Source organism: Pinus tabuliformis, chromosome 1_1, assembly GCF_031772625.1.
Source record: "Pinus tabuliformis cultivar Carrire ecotype Pingquan chromosome 1_1, CPIR1, whole genome shotgun sequence".
NCBI lineage: Eukaryota > Viridiplantae > Streptophyta > Pinopsida > Pinales > Pinaceae > Pinus > Pinus tabuliformis.
Window position 1 is genome coordinate 206,623,254 of NC_142297.1, and position 15,585 is coordinate 206,638,838.

At 37.8% G+C, this 15,585-nt stretch overlaps 1 protein-coding gene across 1 annotated transcript in view; it reads right to left on the minus strand.

Annotated features, from left to right (window-relative positions):
- EMB2762 (CCAAT-binding factor) overlaps positions 1 to 15,585 on the minus strand; it is a 266,353-nt gene that overhangs the window by 96,398 nt on the left and 154,370 nt on the right. Inside the window, exons 7-8 of the mRNA XM_089388606.1 lie at positions 11,746 to 11,828; positions 5,143 to 5,244 (exon numbers count right to left, since the gene is read on the minus strand). Coding sequence (XP_089244732.1) covers positions 5,143 to 5,244; positions 11,746 to 11,828 — 185 coding nt within the window. The remainder of the gene's footprint in view (positions 1 to 5,142; positions 5,245 to 11,745; positions 11,829 to 15,585) is intronic.

Sequence of the window (15,585 nt, forward strand, 5' to 3'; positions counted from 1 at the left end):
TGACATTATGACTCATGATATGAGATACATTATTATAGTTTATGTTGATATTTTGAGTTTGAGTTGGGATTCATGAGTCAAGACTTACTATTCAGGAGATGATTCACTGTTATGTGTGATGTGGCACTCTCCAAGCACACTCAACACTCTCCAAGCTCCCAAGCAAATTCACAAACACTCCAAATGAAATGTGTGAGACAAATGAGAGGGAGAAGGGCCTCTTAAAAGCTTGGAGAGGGTGTTTTTGGAGGGAAAGGACCCTTACTTTCCCTCCAAAACCCCTAAAAACATTGAAAAAAGCGCTAATTGGGCTACCAGTTTAGGACGAAGCCGGCCGGTTTGATACAAACCGGTCAGTTCTGTCCTAACCGGCCAATTAGGACCGGTTAGGTCTCTTTTTTGGCCACAGAGGGTGTCTAACCCGGTTTTTTGACCGGTTCCAACCAGTGGACCTGCTAACCGGCTGGTTAGACCGGTAACCGGTTAGTTGGGCTGGTTTTGAATACTATGATCTCGACATCAATTCTTCAAACCCTCGAATTCAATCATTGTTGAGTATAGTGGTTCTAAATACATACCACTCAGGTGGGAGTCCTCCAAGGGTGGTGAGAGTAAGTTCCCTATCAAGAATGACTTCTCCAATCGAGAGTAGATCATTCTTGATCTCAGTAATCCTCAAGAAATAGGATTGTGCTTAGGTTTCTAAGTTTACTTAGTTTAGAAACCCTTTATGCACTTTTTCTGATTTATTCCTACCTACTTGTTATTTTTCTTTAACAAGTTATTTACAAAGTAAATACTGAAAATAAACACCAGTGCATGCTCAACATATTACAGATCAGCAACTAAAAGAAACAAGAACAAACACACCACATGACACCATTATTTTTTGGACCAATGTCCCCGGAAAAACCCAATGCGGGAAAAACGGTGCAGCTATCTGAGGGTTTTCTTATTAAGCAATATTAGAGTACAATCTGGGTGCCAAAACTGGCCTACCCAACAGAGAATTCCCTTAGCAGCTATACCTCACAGTTTGAGAGAAATCTCCTGGTTGAAACCCCGGAAAATCCTTCCGGTAGCTCCTCAACACAAAACTGCTCTGCAAGCCGAACATCTACCCAATCTGGAATGCGTCAGCCCCTCTCTGTCTCACGCTGGTCTTGTGTCAGCCTTTCTTGGCATGCGTTAGCCCCAGGAGGCCCTGCGTCAGCTTTCTTGGCCTCTGCGTCAGACACGCTGGGCTCTTTGGTGCTTTGCGCAGCACTTGGCTGCCTCTGTGTGGCCCTACGTGAGCCCTTGTTGGCTCTGGGTCACTCTCCTTAGCTGTTGCGCTGCTTTCCCGACACAATCTCTGCCTTCTCTGTTTCTCTGTACTCAATGCCCCTCAGCTGCTCTCCCGATCACTGATTCTATCTCTCTTAGCAAACCCCGCTCTAGAGAATGGAACGACTGAACACTCTGATGTATTCTCCAAGTGACCCTCAAGCCTCCTCTTATACTTTTCCTGTTGACATCTCAATGGCCGAGATTAAGTCCCTAATCAACGGCTAAGATTAGATCTGGCTTGAGCCATGTATTTTGGACCACTCTAACACAGATTCACATTAATACACATTAATATTTTATTTTCCCTAAGTTTAGACTTAGGGACTCCATTAAAAATATTAATTATTTTAATATCTCCTGATCTATTTAGAATCTGCCCAAACCCTTTCTGGGTATTGGAGATCTCATGTGCCCCAACCTCTCCACCAAATTTCGTGGTTAGAGCACATCCGCGCTACCCCAAATCAACAAATTGAATGTCATCGTCCTTGCCCTTCTTAATATCCTTCAACTTATTCTTGAGAAATAGAATTTGATTAGCATTACTAACCTTGAACATGCCGACCAACTTGTCATAGATCTCCTTGGAGGTCTTCAATTCGAAGATGTAGGCCACCAAATGCTTGTCAATAGAATCCCTAATAATCTTCTTTGCAGCAGTAGGTGCATTTGAAGTAGGCTCAGGGATTTTACCCTGCACATAGTCCATCACTTATCTTTCTTCCAAGGTCAAATCAAGAGACATCTTCCATCCATGATAGTCAGATTTATCATGGAGCTTGTCTTCAGCCAGGAAGTAGGATGAAGAACCCATTGAGCCTTTTGTCTTTGTCCAAGTGTCTTTGGTGATTGCTCTTTCACTCTTGCTTCGGCTTTGTCTTCACATCAGCTCTGATACCATGTTACTTTTAGACAACAATGGTATGTTCTATGCTAAAGAGCAATTTTACTTCAATTTCTTTATTAGCCCAGTATCAATATTCATATTAGCAATCACATCAACATGATAGTGATATGCGGATAGAACATAAACATATGTCATAAACAGTAGAAGACAAGCCAAGACAACAGGACACAATATGTGGCACCAGCGAGGGACAAACCCCAATGTGGGGAAACCCTTGATCAATTCTTCTTATAGTCTTTAATATTTCAGTAGAGAGAGAGAGTACAATTTATAAATCGGATAATTTATAACAGCAGCAAAAGAGCCCTAACCAGAAAAGTCAACGCTGGTCAACAAAGCAAATTTGACCCTCAACAAATTGTTCAACTTCAATCAACTTCAACCTCCAAACAACAAGATGAATCAGCACACAAAACAAACAAATTCAGCACAATCAAAGTCTGGTCAAACATCCCACCTGCAATCAGCCCTAGCTGCAGTCAACACTGGTCAACAGTCCAAAAATTCGGTTTCCTGAAATTTCGGCCTCCTGAAATTTCGCTCTTCTGAAATTTTTCTCTCCTGAAATTTCGGACGTGTGGAAAGAGAGATGTCCAGAAATCTATACCCAATCAATAAGGAGAGAGGAGAGAGAAAGAGAGAAGTGTGAAAACGAGTGTGTCCAAATGAGGCTAAGGCATCATGTATTTATAGCAAGCTCTCCTGAAATTTCGCTCCCCTAAAATTTCGGACGTGTGGAAAGAGAGATGTCCAGAAATCTGTACCCAATCAATGAGGAGAGAGGAGAGAGAGAGAGAGAAGTGTGAAAATGAGTGTGTCCAAATGAGGCTAAGGCATCATGTATTTATAGCAAACTTTGAGGATGAATAGACGTCACTATTGGGCTTCTGAGCCTACATAAGTTCGCTGGCCGACCTTGACAATTTGTCCATAATCAAAATAAATTCATAACTTCTTTTATACATGTCGGAATCGGAAGATCTTTAGATCAATCCTACTCCTCTCAGAGAGAGGAATCCAAGAAAAATATCAGCTATCATAAATAAGATGACCCATGTGGAGTTTGGCCCTAGTTGCCAATTTTAACAATGATGCAGACTTGTCAATGCAAAATCGAGACGGTTTGAAGCAAGAATCACTGATCTGGGAGAAGTTTTTTGAGTTTTACCTAATTTGGGGAACGGAGGTCGATTAAAGCTTAGAAATTTGTGTTCGCAGCCCTGATTGCCAGTCGGCAATCAGTGTCCGCGGCTAAGATTACCAATGGGTATTCAGCATCCATGTCCTATAGCATTGATAAAGAAAACTTCGGACCTTGGCTTATGCAACCATTGTAGTTGGCTGATGTTACTCTTTTAATAATACTTGGAGGACCATTTATTTTGGTTTGATCTTCAAAACTTGAAAAAATTTGGAAACGAATAGGTGGTGCATAAAGAGACCATAAAGAGACGACCTTGGAATTCAAAGAGACATTCTTTCACTTCAAATTCTTGCATTGAAATACAAACAGTCAACAAGTTATGTATATAAAATGATGTGTTTTTGGATGTCAGAATAGTTAAGAAGATTGATTTTTGTGAGACGTGGTTTGTGAATTACGTGGCAAAGAGAGAGAGAAAGAGGAGCAGATGTGAAGCAAAATTGAGTAGGAGAAGAAGGAGATAGGCAATTGTAAAAGGAACAGAAACAGAACACAGAACAGAGCCAAAGCATAAGAAATATTTAGAATTCCATAACCATGTGAACCAGCGAAGTAAATTTTTAATTTATCAGGGGATTGGTGTCTCCTTACAGAGTAGCCTGAAAAAGAACAAGCTGGAGCCTGTAAGAAGAGGGAGTGGGTGCTCCCAGCATGTTGCAGCATGCAGAAGAAAAGAGACATTGAAGCCCCCCGTAGGTGGGTGCCTACAGAAGTTGATGTAAAAAGCGAGTGGGTGCTTGCATATCTCATAAGTTGGTGCTTGTATATTGGTTGGTGCTAGTACATTGTAAAAGAAGATTGACAAGAAGAATAAGAAGACAATGCGTTCGGTGGTTTTTCTCCCAGGAGGGTTTTCCACCTAAAAATCCCCGGTGTTCATATGTTATGATTGTGTTACTTATGTGGTTTGAGTTTGCCTTTTCATGTACAGTGTTTGTGATCTATTCTTTATATGTGCTGTTGGTTAATTAATGGATAATTTAATTGTTTAATAAGAAGTAAAAATTGGTTAATGATGATCTAATCAGTGTTATACTGATTCAACCCAACCCCCAACCCCCCCGCTCCCGCAGTATAACCAAGATTCCAACAACTTTGTCCTCCCTTGGCCAATTTAACTAGAAGAGGACATTACCAAAAAAGGGGACTTGTGCTATAGTGACAATGGAGACTTGTTCTCTGGTACCACTTAAGTGTTTCACAGGACCTTGTCAGCACTAATAAATCATTAGATAACAGAACCCAAGCCAAGACCTCTTCCATCGTATACTTCTTCATTTTGTATTTATACCTCTCTTTTGCTTATTTATAAAGCACTAGAAAGAACTAGTATCAATGTAAATTATCTTCAATGATTATTATTAATTAAACTACAGGCTACCACAATATACTATATAGTATGTTTCCTTTTGATTTGTTTGTTATCGTTGTATAATGATTTAGGGTTTAATCTGTCATAATATCAGTGCATGTTATCTCCATAAGGTCTATTAGAGTAGCGCAATATAGCTATCTTCTCTATAATTCAATGCAGAGATCATATTAAGTAGAAATAGCTTTGAATTAATGTATCCATGTCCTTGTAACTACAATGTACCTGAAACAGTGTCAAAACATATATACAGCTTGGCATGCCAATAGTGAACTGCAAGCATAAAATTCCAAATCTATAATCTACATATATATTATATGATTTGTTCACCTTTTTGTACACATCCAGAGGGAGTCGGAGAGTAAGAAATAACATCCATGCTTTACTCATTTTCGATTTCAGCCTTTTGGCCAATAATCTACCAGAAGAAACCTGTCAAGCATTCTCGCATAAAACAAAAAATAATCATGACCATCATAAAAGCAAAGTGATCTGCGCAAAATAATGAAAGTACAAATCAAGAGAACATTTATGCAACACCGTTTGAGGAAAATTTTGAAAGCAATGCAATAGATATAGGACGGAGAAAACAAATATCATAGTTTCCCATCTAGGAAACAAACAATTTATACATAAGAAATAGAGTTTTCTTTCTATATTAGCATATTGAGTTTTCTTTCTATATTAGCGTATTTCCTTCCCTAAATTTTTCAGATCAGTTGCACAGTAAAACAATATCAATAATCATACTAGTGCTCAACTTAATCAATGTTTTTTATGCATGCAGATGACACTCAATATATCATGTAACAACTATATGGTCACATTTCATGACTTGGAAGATAAACGAGAGAAAGGCAAGTAAATGCACTCAATGCTCTTGTGATTGGTAGTTTAGCTATGGTCTTCACTTTTAGGAGTACTTTATTATTTTTCATGTCAGAGCAGCCTTGCATGATGCTTCTCAAGTTCTCACAGTGCTACTCTGTAGATTTTGGGCAGATGCACAGAATGTTCTGACAGGAAAATGATTTATGAAAAAAGGCGAATATATCTGCACAGAAATGATAAAAACATCAATTTGTTTCAGCACATTACATAACTCCTGAGGTCTGGGGATGTGCTATTGTCAAAACAGTTAAAAAGGTGCTAAATTAATGTTATCACCCTTGGTCACTATGCTTCTTTAGTTTTGTGAGATGTACAAATTCGCACAAGTGACCTGATATAAACACCAGGAAAGCTATATCAGTGTTATCAGAAATGGACCAGAACAGTGGAACTGGCTGGTCCAACCAGTTTGGGTGCCAAACTGGTCCAGTTCAGTGTTTGGAACCAGAAATGGCCGGTTCATAACCGAACCGGCTGGTTTTGTCATGGAACCGGCCAGTTTGGTACCCTGTTTTCACTGAACTAGCCGGTTTTGTACCAAACCGGCCGGTTCCATACAATTTTGACCAAAGGCATTGGAAACACAATAGCTAATTTTCAAGCCTATGGCCCTAGTATTGCTATGTAATTCATGGTAATGTTAAATTCTTAAAGTAGATTTTACTTAAATTTTTAACACTACCATGAAATGTATCAGGATGTTTGTGAATAGTTCCAACCTCGTTAGATTTCAAATGGAGAAAGTAGAATTTTTTATTTCACTCAAAATCCAGCAAACTTGATAGTTTTTCAGGATTTCAGGATTGGGAGTATTGCAACGTTTCCAATGGATTTTGTCGTGCATGGGGTTATGGAACTAGTATTTAATCAATAGCACCAAGCCCTCTATGTACCTTGATGTTAGTGGCATTGGTTGTTGAACTCCGCTGTCATGACCTTACTAAAAATGTACCCATCACTCAAAGAGAATCTTGACTTGACATGCTATGTTTTTTCTATCTTATTTTAATGCTTAGAGGGTGATATTTATGCCGAAGATCCCAATATAGGCAATGATTTTGATGGTATGTAGGTATTTGTTGTAGCATCATTTCTTTTGGATGCTAGAGGCCATCTAGAGCCTGTTTGTTGATGTATTTTTTATTCAGAGATGGATTGCACTCGATGCTATTTTGATTATGTGCACTCTTACATGCTATAAAAATGAGAAGTTTTGTTTATTTGTGTATAAATGGTTTGGATTCATATGCTGCATATGAATGTATATGTTTTCTTTAAAAATTAAATATTATATGTGGTTTTCGTCGACCGGTTTTTGGTCCGGGCTTTTCACCGGTTCCCAGTTCAAAGGGTTCTCCAGTTCGATCCCCATTTTGGTTCTAATAACATTGAGCTATATGACCTTTGGCCACATTAGGTCACTATACATACCAATCAGTCTTGAAAAATATAAATGCAAGACATTTGTCAGAATATAAAAACCAGGATAGCTAGTTTACAAATATTATTGGACAATGTCAACCATTACTTGAAATTTGTCGAGTCCCACAAAGTTAAGGATAGAGCAATGTTACCAGATTGTTCTCATTATGGTGAAAGATCCAGATTCGATCCTTATAGGACACCCTTGGATGATTAAGATAATCTCAAAAGGTTGGCACCACTTTGTGTCATATCCCCCATTCAAAGTTTCGAGAATGAAACAAAGTATATTTGAATAAGTAAATAAGTTTAGAAAACTTCAAATCATCTCTCAACACTAAAACAAACCCCTCAAAGATGTTCCACATATGATTGATCTTTGTTTGCAATTCTTAGGTTTAAACTTATATACATAATCTATAAATTACTTATGTATTTTTTAATAACTATGTTAAGTACCATCTACTCATGACCCCCATAGTATTATCATGTAATACTTAATTGATAATACCACCCCTTACTATTTATGTACGGCCATAACTTTACACTGTAATACCTCATCATAATATTGGGGGTAGTGTTGCAAACATCGCGATTAAATCGCAATTTTTTGAAAAAACAGAAATTTTTTTGTTGAGCCGATATAATCGCCAATTTTTTTATTTTCAAAAAATCGCAATTTTTCCGAAATAATCGCGACCTGATTGGAAATAATCATTGCGGTGGAAAACAACGAGTTTTTAAATTCGTTTTTGGGTTTTTTTGTCATTTTTTCAGAGAGAGGGCAAGATTGATAGCTAAGGAGGAGAAGAAGTCATCTACAAGGGCAGAGAGGAGAAAAGTGAAGGAATTTAGCATCGCAAGAAAGAAAAATTCGAGTTTGGACCAAATTTCTTTAGCAAAGTGTGGTTTCCAGGTACAGGCATCAAATTTGGCCCTTTTTTTTCTTGTTTTTGCTTGGGTTTCTATAACCCATTGATTTTCAATGATTTTTGAGTGGATTTAATTGTGTTTTTTTTCATTTTTGTTGCATATAGTGGAGAGGGTTCATTTTGGTCAAAAATACAAAAACTTGGTTGTTAGATTTGTAAGTTTAATTTCTTCTTGTGCCCTATTTTTTCCATCATTTTTGCTTTCATTTGAATGTGTATTTTTTTCATTATTGTTGCATTCAGTTGAGGTTTTCTTTTGTCAAAAATTCAATGTGGTGTATGTAAATTTTATTTATATTTTTATAACTTGCAATTCTTCTTGTGCCCTAGGTTCAACTTCAAACTTCATCTTACATTAAAACTCAAGAGTTCAGCAAAGTTACAAACATGCCAAGGAAATTGGACCCTCGTTGGAAATTTGATGAACCTGATGGAGGATTTGACAGATCATACTTGACTTGCAAGTTATGTGCACATCATATGACAGGGGGGTTATACTGATTGAAGTATCACCTTGCACAAATCCCTAGACATGAGGTAGGGATTTGCACCAATACAAATCCAGAAATCATCCGAAGAGCCCTCGGATCATTGGAAGAAATAGAGCAAACCAAATTGTCCAAGTCAGCTCTGAAGAGTCAACTAGCAGGGAGTAGAGTGTTAGGAGGTGAACATGAGAGTGGCACTGGTTCTACTTCAGCATCAATATCTACAACCAACCCTCTAGCTGCCTCATCATATTTTGTTCCTAGAACCACACCTGGTTCACAACCATCTATCTCTTCAATTATTAGAAAAAAGAGAAAGAAGAAGCTGACAAGTTGTTGGGCAAGTTTCTTCTTTGGAGTGATATTCCTTTAAGCGTTGCAAGGAACAATCCATTTTTCCAGCCCGCTGCTAATGTTATTGTAGTTGTTGGTCTAAGGTACAAAGTCCCTTCTTATCATGTCTTTAGAGGGCGCATTCTTCAAAATGAAAAGCTTGATTTCACCAAGAGATTGGAGGAGTTTAGGGCATCATGGGCACACAAGATGCACTGTGATGTCAAATGGTTGGACCAATCAAAAGGGTAGAAGCCTTATAAACTTCTTCTGCACATATCAAAGATGCATGGTTATTATGTGATTTGTTGGATGTGTTCATTCTAGAGGTGGGTCCAGAACATGTTGTCCAAGTCATAACAGACAATGTTGCAAATTATGTTGTTGCTAGGAAGATGCTTATGGAGAGGCATCCTATCTTATTTTGGACACCTTGTATTGCACACTGCATTGATTTGATGTTGGATGACATAGGAAAAAAAAAAAATTGTCAAGGATATTGTTGACTCATCAAAAAACATTACAAAATTTATATATAATCATGCATTTGCACTTCATTTGATGAGAACATTCACCAACAACAAGGAGTTGATGTGCCCTGTCATTACACGGTTTGCCACTAGTTTCATATCTCTTCAATATCTCTTGAATTCTATGGGATGTGAAGAGAATGTTTATTTCAGATGAGTGGCGTGCTTTGGCATTTGGCTGCAAACCAAAGGGAGAGGCCATATGCAGATTAGTTTCATACCAAGAAAACTTCTGGATGGGAGTGCAGGAGGTGTGCAGCATTACTGAACAAAAGATTCTTCGATTAGTTGATGGAGGCAAACCCGCAATGGGCTTCTTGTATGAGGCCATGGACAGAGCCAAAGAATCCATTCAGACCTACTATGATGATAAGGGGGATGAGGGGTTTCAGAAACAACTCCTACAGGAAATGATTCATGAACGATGGAACAATACACTCCATCATCTCATTCATGTTACAAGGATCTACCTGAACCCCGCACTTGCTCACTCTTGTGGGTTCTTATTTGATGCTAAGGTCATGGACGGATTCTTCACTTGTGTTCAGAGGATGGTGCCATCTCCAGCAGAATGTGCAGAAATCTCCAAAGAAATGGAGATATACAGGATGACAAGTGGCACATTTAGCTTTAACATGGCTATGGTTGATAGGAAGACTGAAATGCCAAGTATGTTTTAGTTTGTTTCAAATTTCATTGTCTCTTCAAGTTCATAACTTCATACTTTGCTTCAACTTTCAAAATTCATTTTTTTCATCTGTTTATCTTATGGTAATTTTGTTGTAGATGCATGGTGGAGAAGCTACGGTGGCAGAGTACCCAATCTGTGACGGCTTGCTATTCAAGTGCTCAGCCAAACATGTAGCTCCTCGGGATGCAAGCGCAATTGGGATGTATTTGAAAAAATACACACCAAGAAGCGCAACAGTTTAAAACTTAAAATATTCCAAATTTCCAATTAATTTTTTGAATTCATTAAATAATTTTTTTTTTTAATTATTATTTTATTATTTATAATTTATTCCCTTGTACGAGTTGGAGTCCCAGCGATTTAATGACATGGTCTACGTCTACTACAATCTTTGATTGTGGGTGAGGCAACTTGAGAGGATACCTCATGTGGAGGCCATCTCATTGGATAGGATTGACACCACTGTTGTATGGAGGGTTGAGGCCGAGAGGCCTCTCATGGAGTCGGTCGTTGATTGGTTAGAGTAGGAGGTAGTGGAGGGGGTAGAGGAGGAGGAGGAGGAGTTGAGACCACCTACCCAGGCTACCCCTATCACCAGTAGAGCACGTGGTCTACCTCCTGTAACTCCTAGTTCTTCAGCTTCTAGAGCACAACAAAGTCCACTGCAAACTCCACAACCATCTGCATCTAGATGGAAAGCTATTGCATGTTCTCGCAAGAGGGGCAGAGGAAATCAGTACTATTAGTTATTTGGTTCATTTCATTGTATATGACATTATGACTCATGATATGAGATACATTGCTATATTTTTTGTTGATATTTTGAGGCTGAGTTGGGACTCAGGACTTACTATTCAGGACATGATTCACTGTTATGTGTGAAGTAGCACTAGAAATGATATTACACATCTTTTATACTAGTTCTTTTATCAAATTTATGTGTCAATGCATTTATTTTATGTTGTAGATGCTTTAGATAATAAAACAATTGAAAAAAAATGAATATTTATGTATTCGCTGATTTTTTCCAAATTTTTACTGATTTTTCCGATTTTTCCCCTCATCAATTTAATCTCGATCACGATATTCGCAACAATGATTGGGGGGAAGCGCACCTTTAGTGCAGAATACATTCGATGTATCTAGTATCTTCGATTCTTCCTCATACATTCAATACATAATTATGATACAGGAGATTGTGTGCTCCAAAAGCTACTAGATCCTCACTAGCTACATCACAACCAATCTCCACTAAAGGAGGGTAAATCCCCACCTATTTAATGAGTAGGTATCACACTATTAGATTATGGACCTAAATAAACACAAAGGGCAATTATAAATATCACATGATAGTAATATTAAGGATTTAGGTACATAACACTCTATATACCCTTTGAAAAGATAATTTTGACAAATCCTCAATGCTGTATCTTATCATTTTGCAAAGCCTGTGCTCCTGCACCTGATATACTTGACATTGTGTTAACCAAAATAGAGGAGTTGTCTTTTTAGCTATAATTTCAGAATGCATTTAAATGGTACTGTAATGAAAGCAACACATAATTTAATATTGTACTTCTTAAACAAGTCAAAACTGAAAAGAGTTTGAACCAGAAACTACTACATCCTTGGCTGTTGACACTTACATCCTCATTTTTCACCATTTGTTCCGTACCAGACTGTTCCTGCTTTCGAGAAGTTGTAAAGCTCTTTTTATGGGTTGATAAACCTGGTTTGAAAAGCAACAATGAAAAGCTACACATGAAATTCATTTATAATTCAAAGGAATACAAATCTCAGAACAATAAATCACATTTCCAAACATATCATGATATGCCTATAAACAAAGAGGCCTCAAACAACCCTCCATTTCGTTTAAGTTTTATCCATGATTTTATCTCAGGGAGCTATTGAATTCAACCACAACAATTTCAAAGGTGAATCATTGAAGAAGTATTACTAAAGTCAAAAAACTTTTTTGCTCACATGTACACAGGCCTAAACACAATGGCTTCTATAAAACTTTATCAGATGATTGAGAACTGGCAGCAGATTTCCACTTTTTCCACATGAGCAAGACCTACCATATATTGACATCCCTGTAAGTATGACAGCAATTCTTTCATTGTGGCTCCTTGAGAAGCAAAAGCAAAAGCGATCTCTGTTGAGTGGGCTCAGATTACTGTGACAGGAACTTTAATTACTGATCTTAAATGTTCTACTGTTACAAACTGAGCTAACAACTAGTAAGAACCTAGAAGAAATAGAGATTTGTTGGCATTAATTGGTTGCCAGCAAATAATAGCATAAAGATTTGACTAAAAAGGCCAAATCTGTTAAAATGTATTCCTTACTTCAAATTGTTAAGTAAAAATCACCCCCAATACTGGGAATGCAGTCACTGAAGCAAAATTCAGAATTACCACTTAAGTTGAGAGCAGTTTTTCTGTTAAATTTTGAACCTAGCATCTGGCAATTAATTCCTAGCAGATTTATCACAGATTTACTAAATAAAAGCACAACTAAGTTCTTAACAAAATATTCAGAAAAAGCACAATTCCACAACCAATCTCAATCACATATAACACATACAAATTCTTCCCAATCAACGCTTCATTAAATTAATAATCCAAACCTACTTGGGCTCCCATCCCAGGATAATGGCCCAACTAAGGAAAATATATTTACAACATACCCTGGATCTGATCCAACTGATCAATCCCTAGATCTGTCCTTTAATCATTTTGCTGACCTCGATCTCCTAAGCTGCACCCCTACACCTTCATCAAACCCAACACACTTGAGTATCCCACTCCTCACTTGAGATCAAAATTTCCCACTGGCGTGTGCTGTTGTATCATGTGTCTTTCTCCTCTCCTTAGCCTTATTTTTATGACTTCTTATTCAGCTAAATCCCTAACCCTAATCTCCAAAGTCATGCATGGCCGATATTAGATCTTGCATCACTTGAGATCAGTGGTTGAGATTAACACAATCATTAAAGTAAACACTTTATTTTTCTCAAGTTTCCTTAACTCAATGGCAAACATAATTAGTTATAAGTTTTTCCTAAGTTAAACTTAAGCTAAGTTACAAAAGTAACTTATACAATACTTGAGAAGGTATCCTAAAGAGATTTTTGGCGACTTTTATACACCTAGACACTTGGGATTATAATAAAAGTACCTGCCCCACCTACAAGCATCAACACACCAACTTAGCGAGGGAGAGACTTCTGCCACCTGAAGTCTACTCCAATCCTACATACATTGTCATGGCTGCTCTCTTTAAACTCAAAGCCTCCTTGCCACCTGTTCCTGAATCATCCTCAAAGACCTGCCCCCTTTGGACCTGTTCCTAGAAGCCTCATACTCTTGAACATACTATAAAATCATCTCAAATCATGAGACCTACTTTATAGATCTGGAAGGATCTAATGGCTAATTCTTCCCAAATGAATCTAAATGCTGACACCCTCTAAAATGCTCAAAACCTTCGAAGCTTCTCACTCCTTATTCTCCATCATTGTTCTACATCTTGCCGTGGTTTGAATAATCTGACCCTTTAAAATATACAGGTTGCCCTATCTAACACCAATGGAGTAGCCATCATTTGAGCTAGATCCCATGGGTTTGATCAGTGCATGTCCATCCTGGAATGCTACAACAAACCCCTTCTTCTTTACAACAAACGTCTTTCAATTTCGGCCTACCTCCTAACTCAAGTTTGAATGTCATTGTCCCAACTCCCTTTACTACATGTTTGGTATCAACACCAAACTCCAGATGCATCTTTGAGTCCCTATTGCCACACATTCTAGCGGCCTGGTGCAAAGCCTCACTAGGTGGGGCCAGACCTTATAGCAACAAGAGAAAGGGTTACCACTATCACCACAACAACCTTTCTCCTACTCTTTAGTGGTGGTCAACCACTAGGGAGGTTTCCCCAGATCACCAAAAGGATATTCTAATGCTATGTCTATGGGCGAGTATAACAGGTGTAAAATATGGCACATTAGTGGCAGTTAACCACAAGGGAGGTTTCCCTAGATCACCAAAAGGATATTCTAATGCTATGGCTCAAGGCGAGTATAACAGGTGTAAAATATGGCACAATATCAACAAGGCCTAGAAAGGCCAAGATGTTATATACTAGGGTTCAAACTTCAAATACTCTATGCTTATACCAAAGATTAGGTTGCTATAAGCTAGGAATTAATTGATATGCAATAATAAGGTGCACAATGTCATATAGCAGCCAATGAAAAAGGCCCTCCAATGTTAATCAATAAAGGGAACAAAGGCCTTCCAATAGAGACTATGGTTGGGGTAGGAAATTCATTTTTATGGCTGTTATGTATGAATAAACAGCAAAAAGAGGGTGACATATGTTGAAGAATCTAGGGCAATTAAGTATAGTAGGATTCTTCTTTGACTTGATAATAATTTGTGGAGTCTTTTCACTTTTTCTTGTTAGCTTAATCTTCTTCTTCTTGTTAGATCTACGACTTTTGTGATCCATAATGTAGATAGATGTCTTTTGGATTAATCGCATAATCAAGATTTAGTCGACGTTTCAAACCAACTAATGTGGTCCATCCTCAGGACAAGGTGAAGAACCAATCGATATTAAGGAATAAATAGTATGGATGCATCATTGCCCAAAATTAGTCGTTGAAAACTAGTCGTTAAATTAGTTAATGAGGTAAGTAGAATATTCTAAATTACTCAGGTAAGTATACTATTATTAATTATTAAAGGTGGATTAAAATAATAAAATAATATTTGGTCAAAACTAGCTGTTGTAAAAATAATTAATATATATATATATATATATAACTAGCTTTTATTAATATTTTAATGAAAGAGGTCAAGGAGCTATACAATCAAGGCATTGATGGAAAATCAATCAAGGAAGAAGATCAAGACGTTGAAGATCGACAATGGAAGGACGATAATGATGTTGCTGAAAAACAAGATGAACCTCTGACGGATGAACCTATGTCCGATGTTGATGACCTAATGGATCCTATTGATCCACCACCTGGTGATCCCTCTACCTCAAGGAAATGACCATTATGTCTTAAATACACTCTCGAAGACATTGAAAGACATATTGTTCCAAGAGGGAAATTTCGTGAAAGTAAGAAGCCAAACAGGTATCAAGGGTACTTAGTTGCCATGAGTACTATTGTTCAAGTTGAGCCATGCACGTTTGAAGAAGATTTAAAGCACCAAGTATGGAAAGATGCGATCAATGAGGAATATGAATCGATCATGAAGAATGATATCTGGGACATGGTGCCTAGACCTAACGCCAAGTCCATGGTCACCTCTAAATGGATTTACAAAATTAAACATGGAGTTGATGGAAGTGTTGAAAAATATAAGGTCAGGTTCGTAGCTTGTGGCTTCTCTCAAAAGGAAGGAGTGGGCTATGACGAAATATTTGCACCGGTTGCCCGGTATACCACTATTTGATCTATG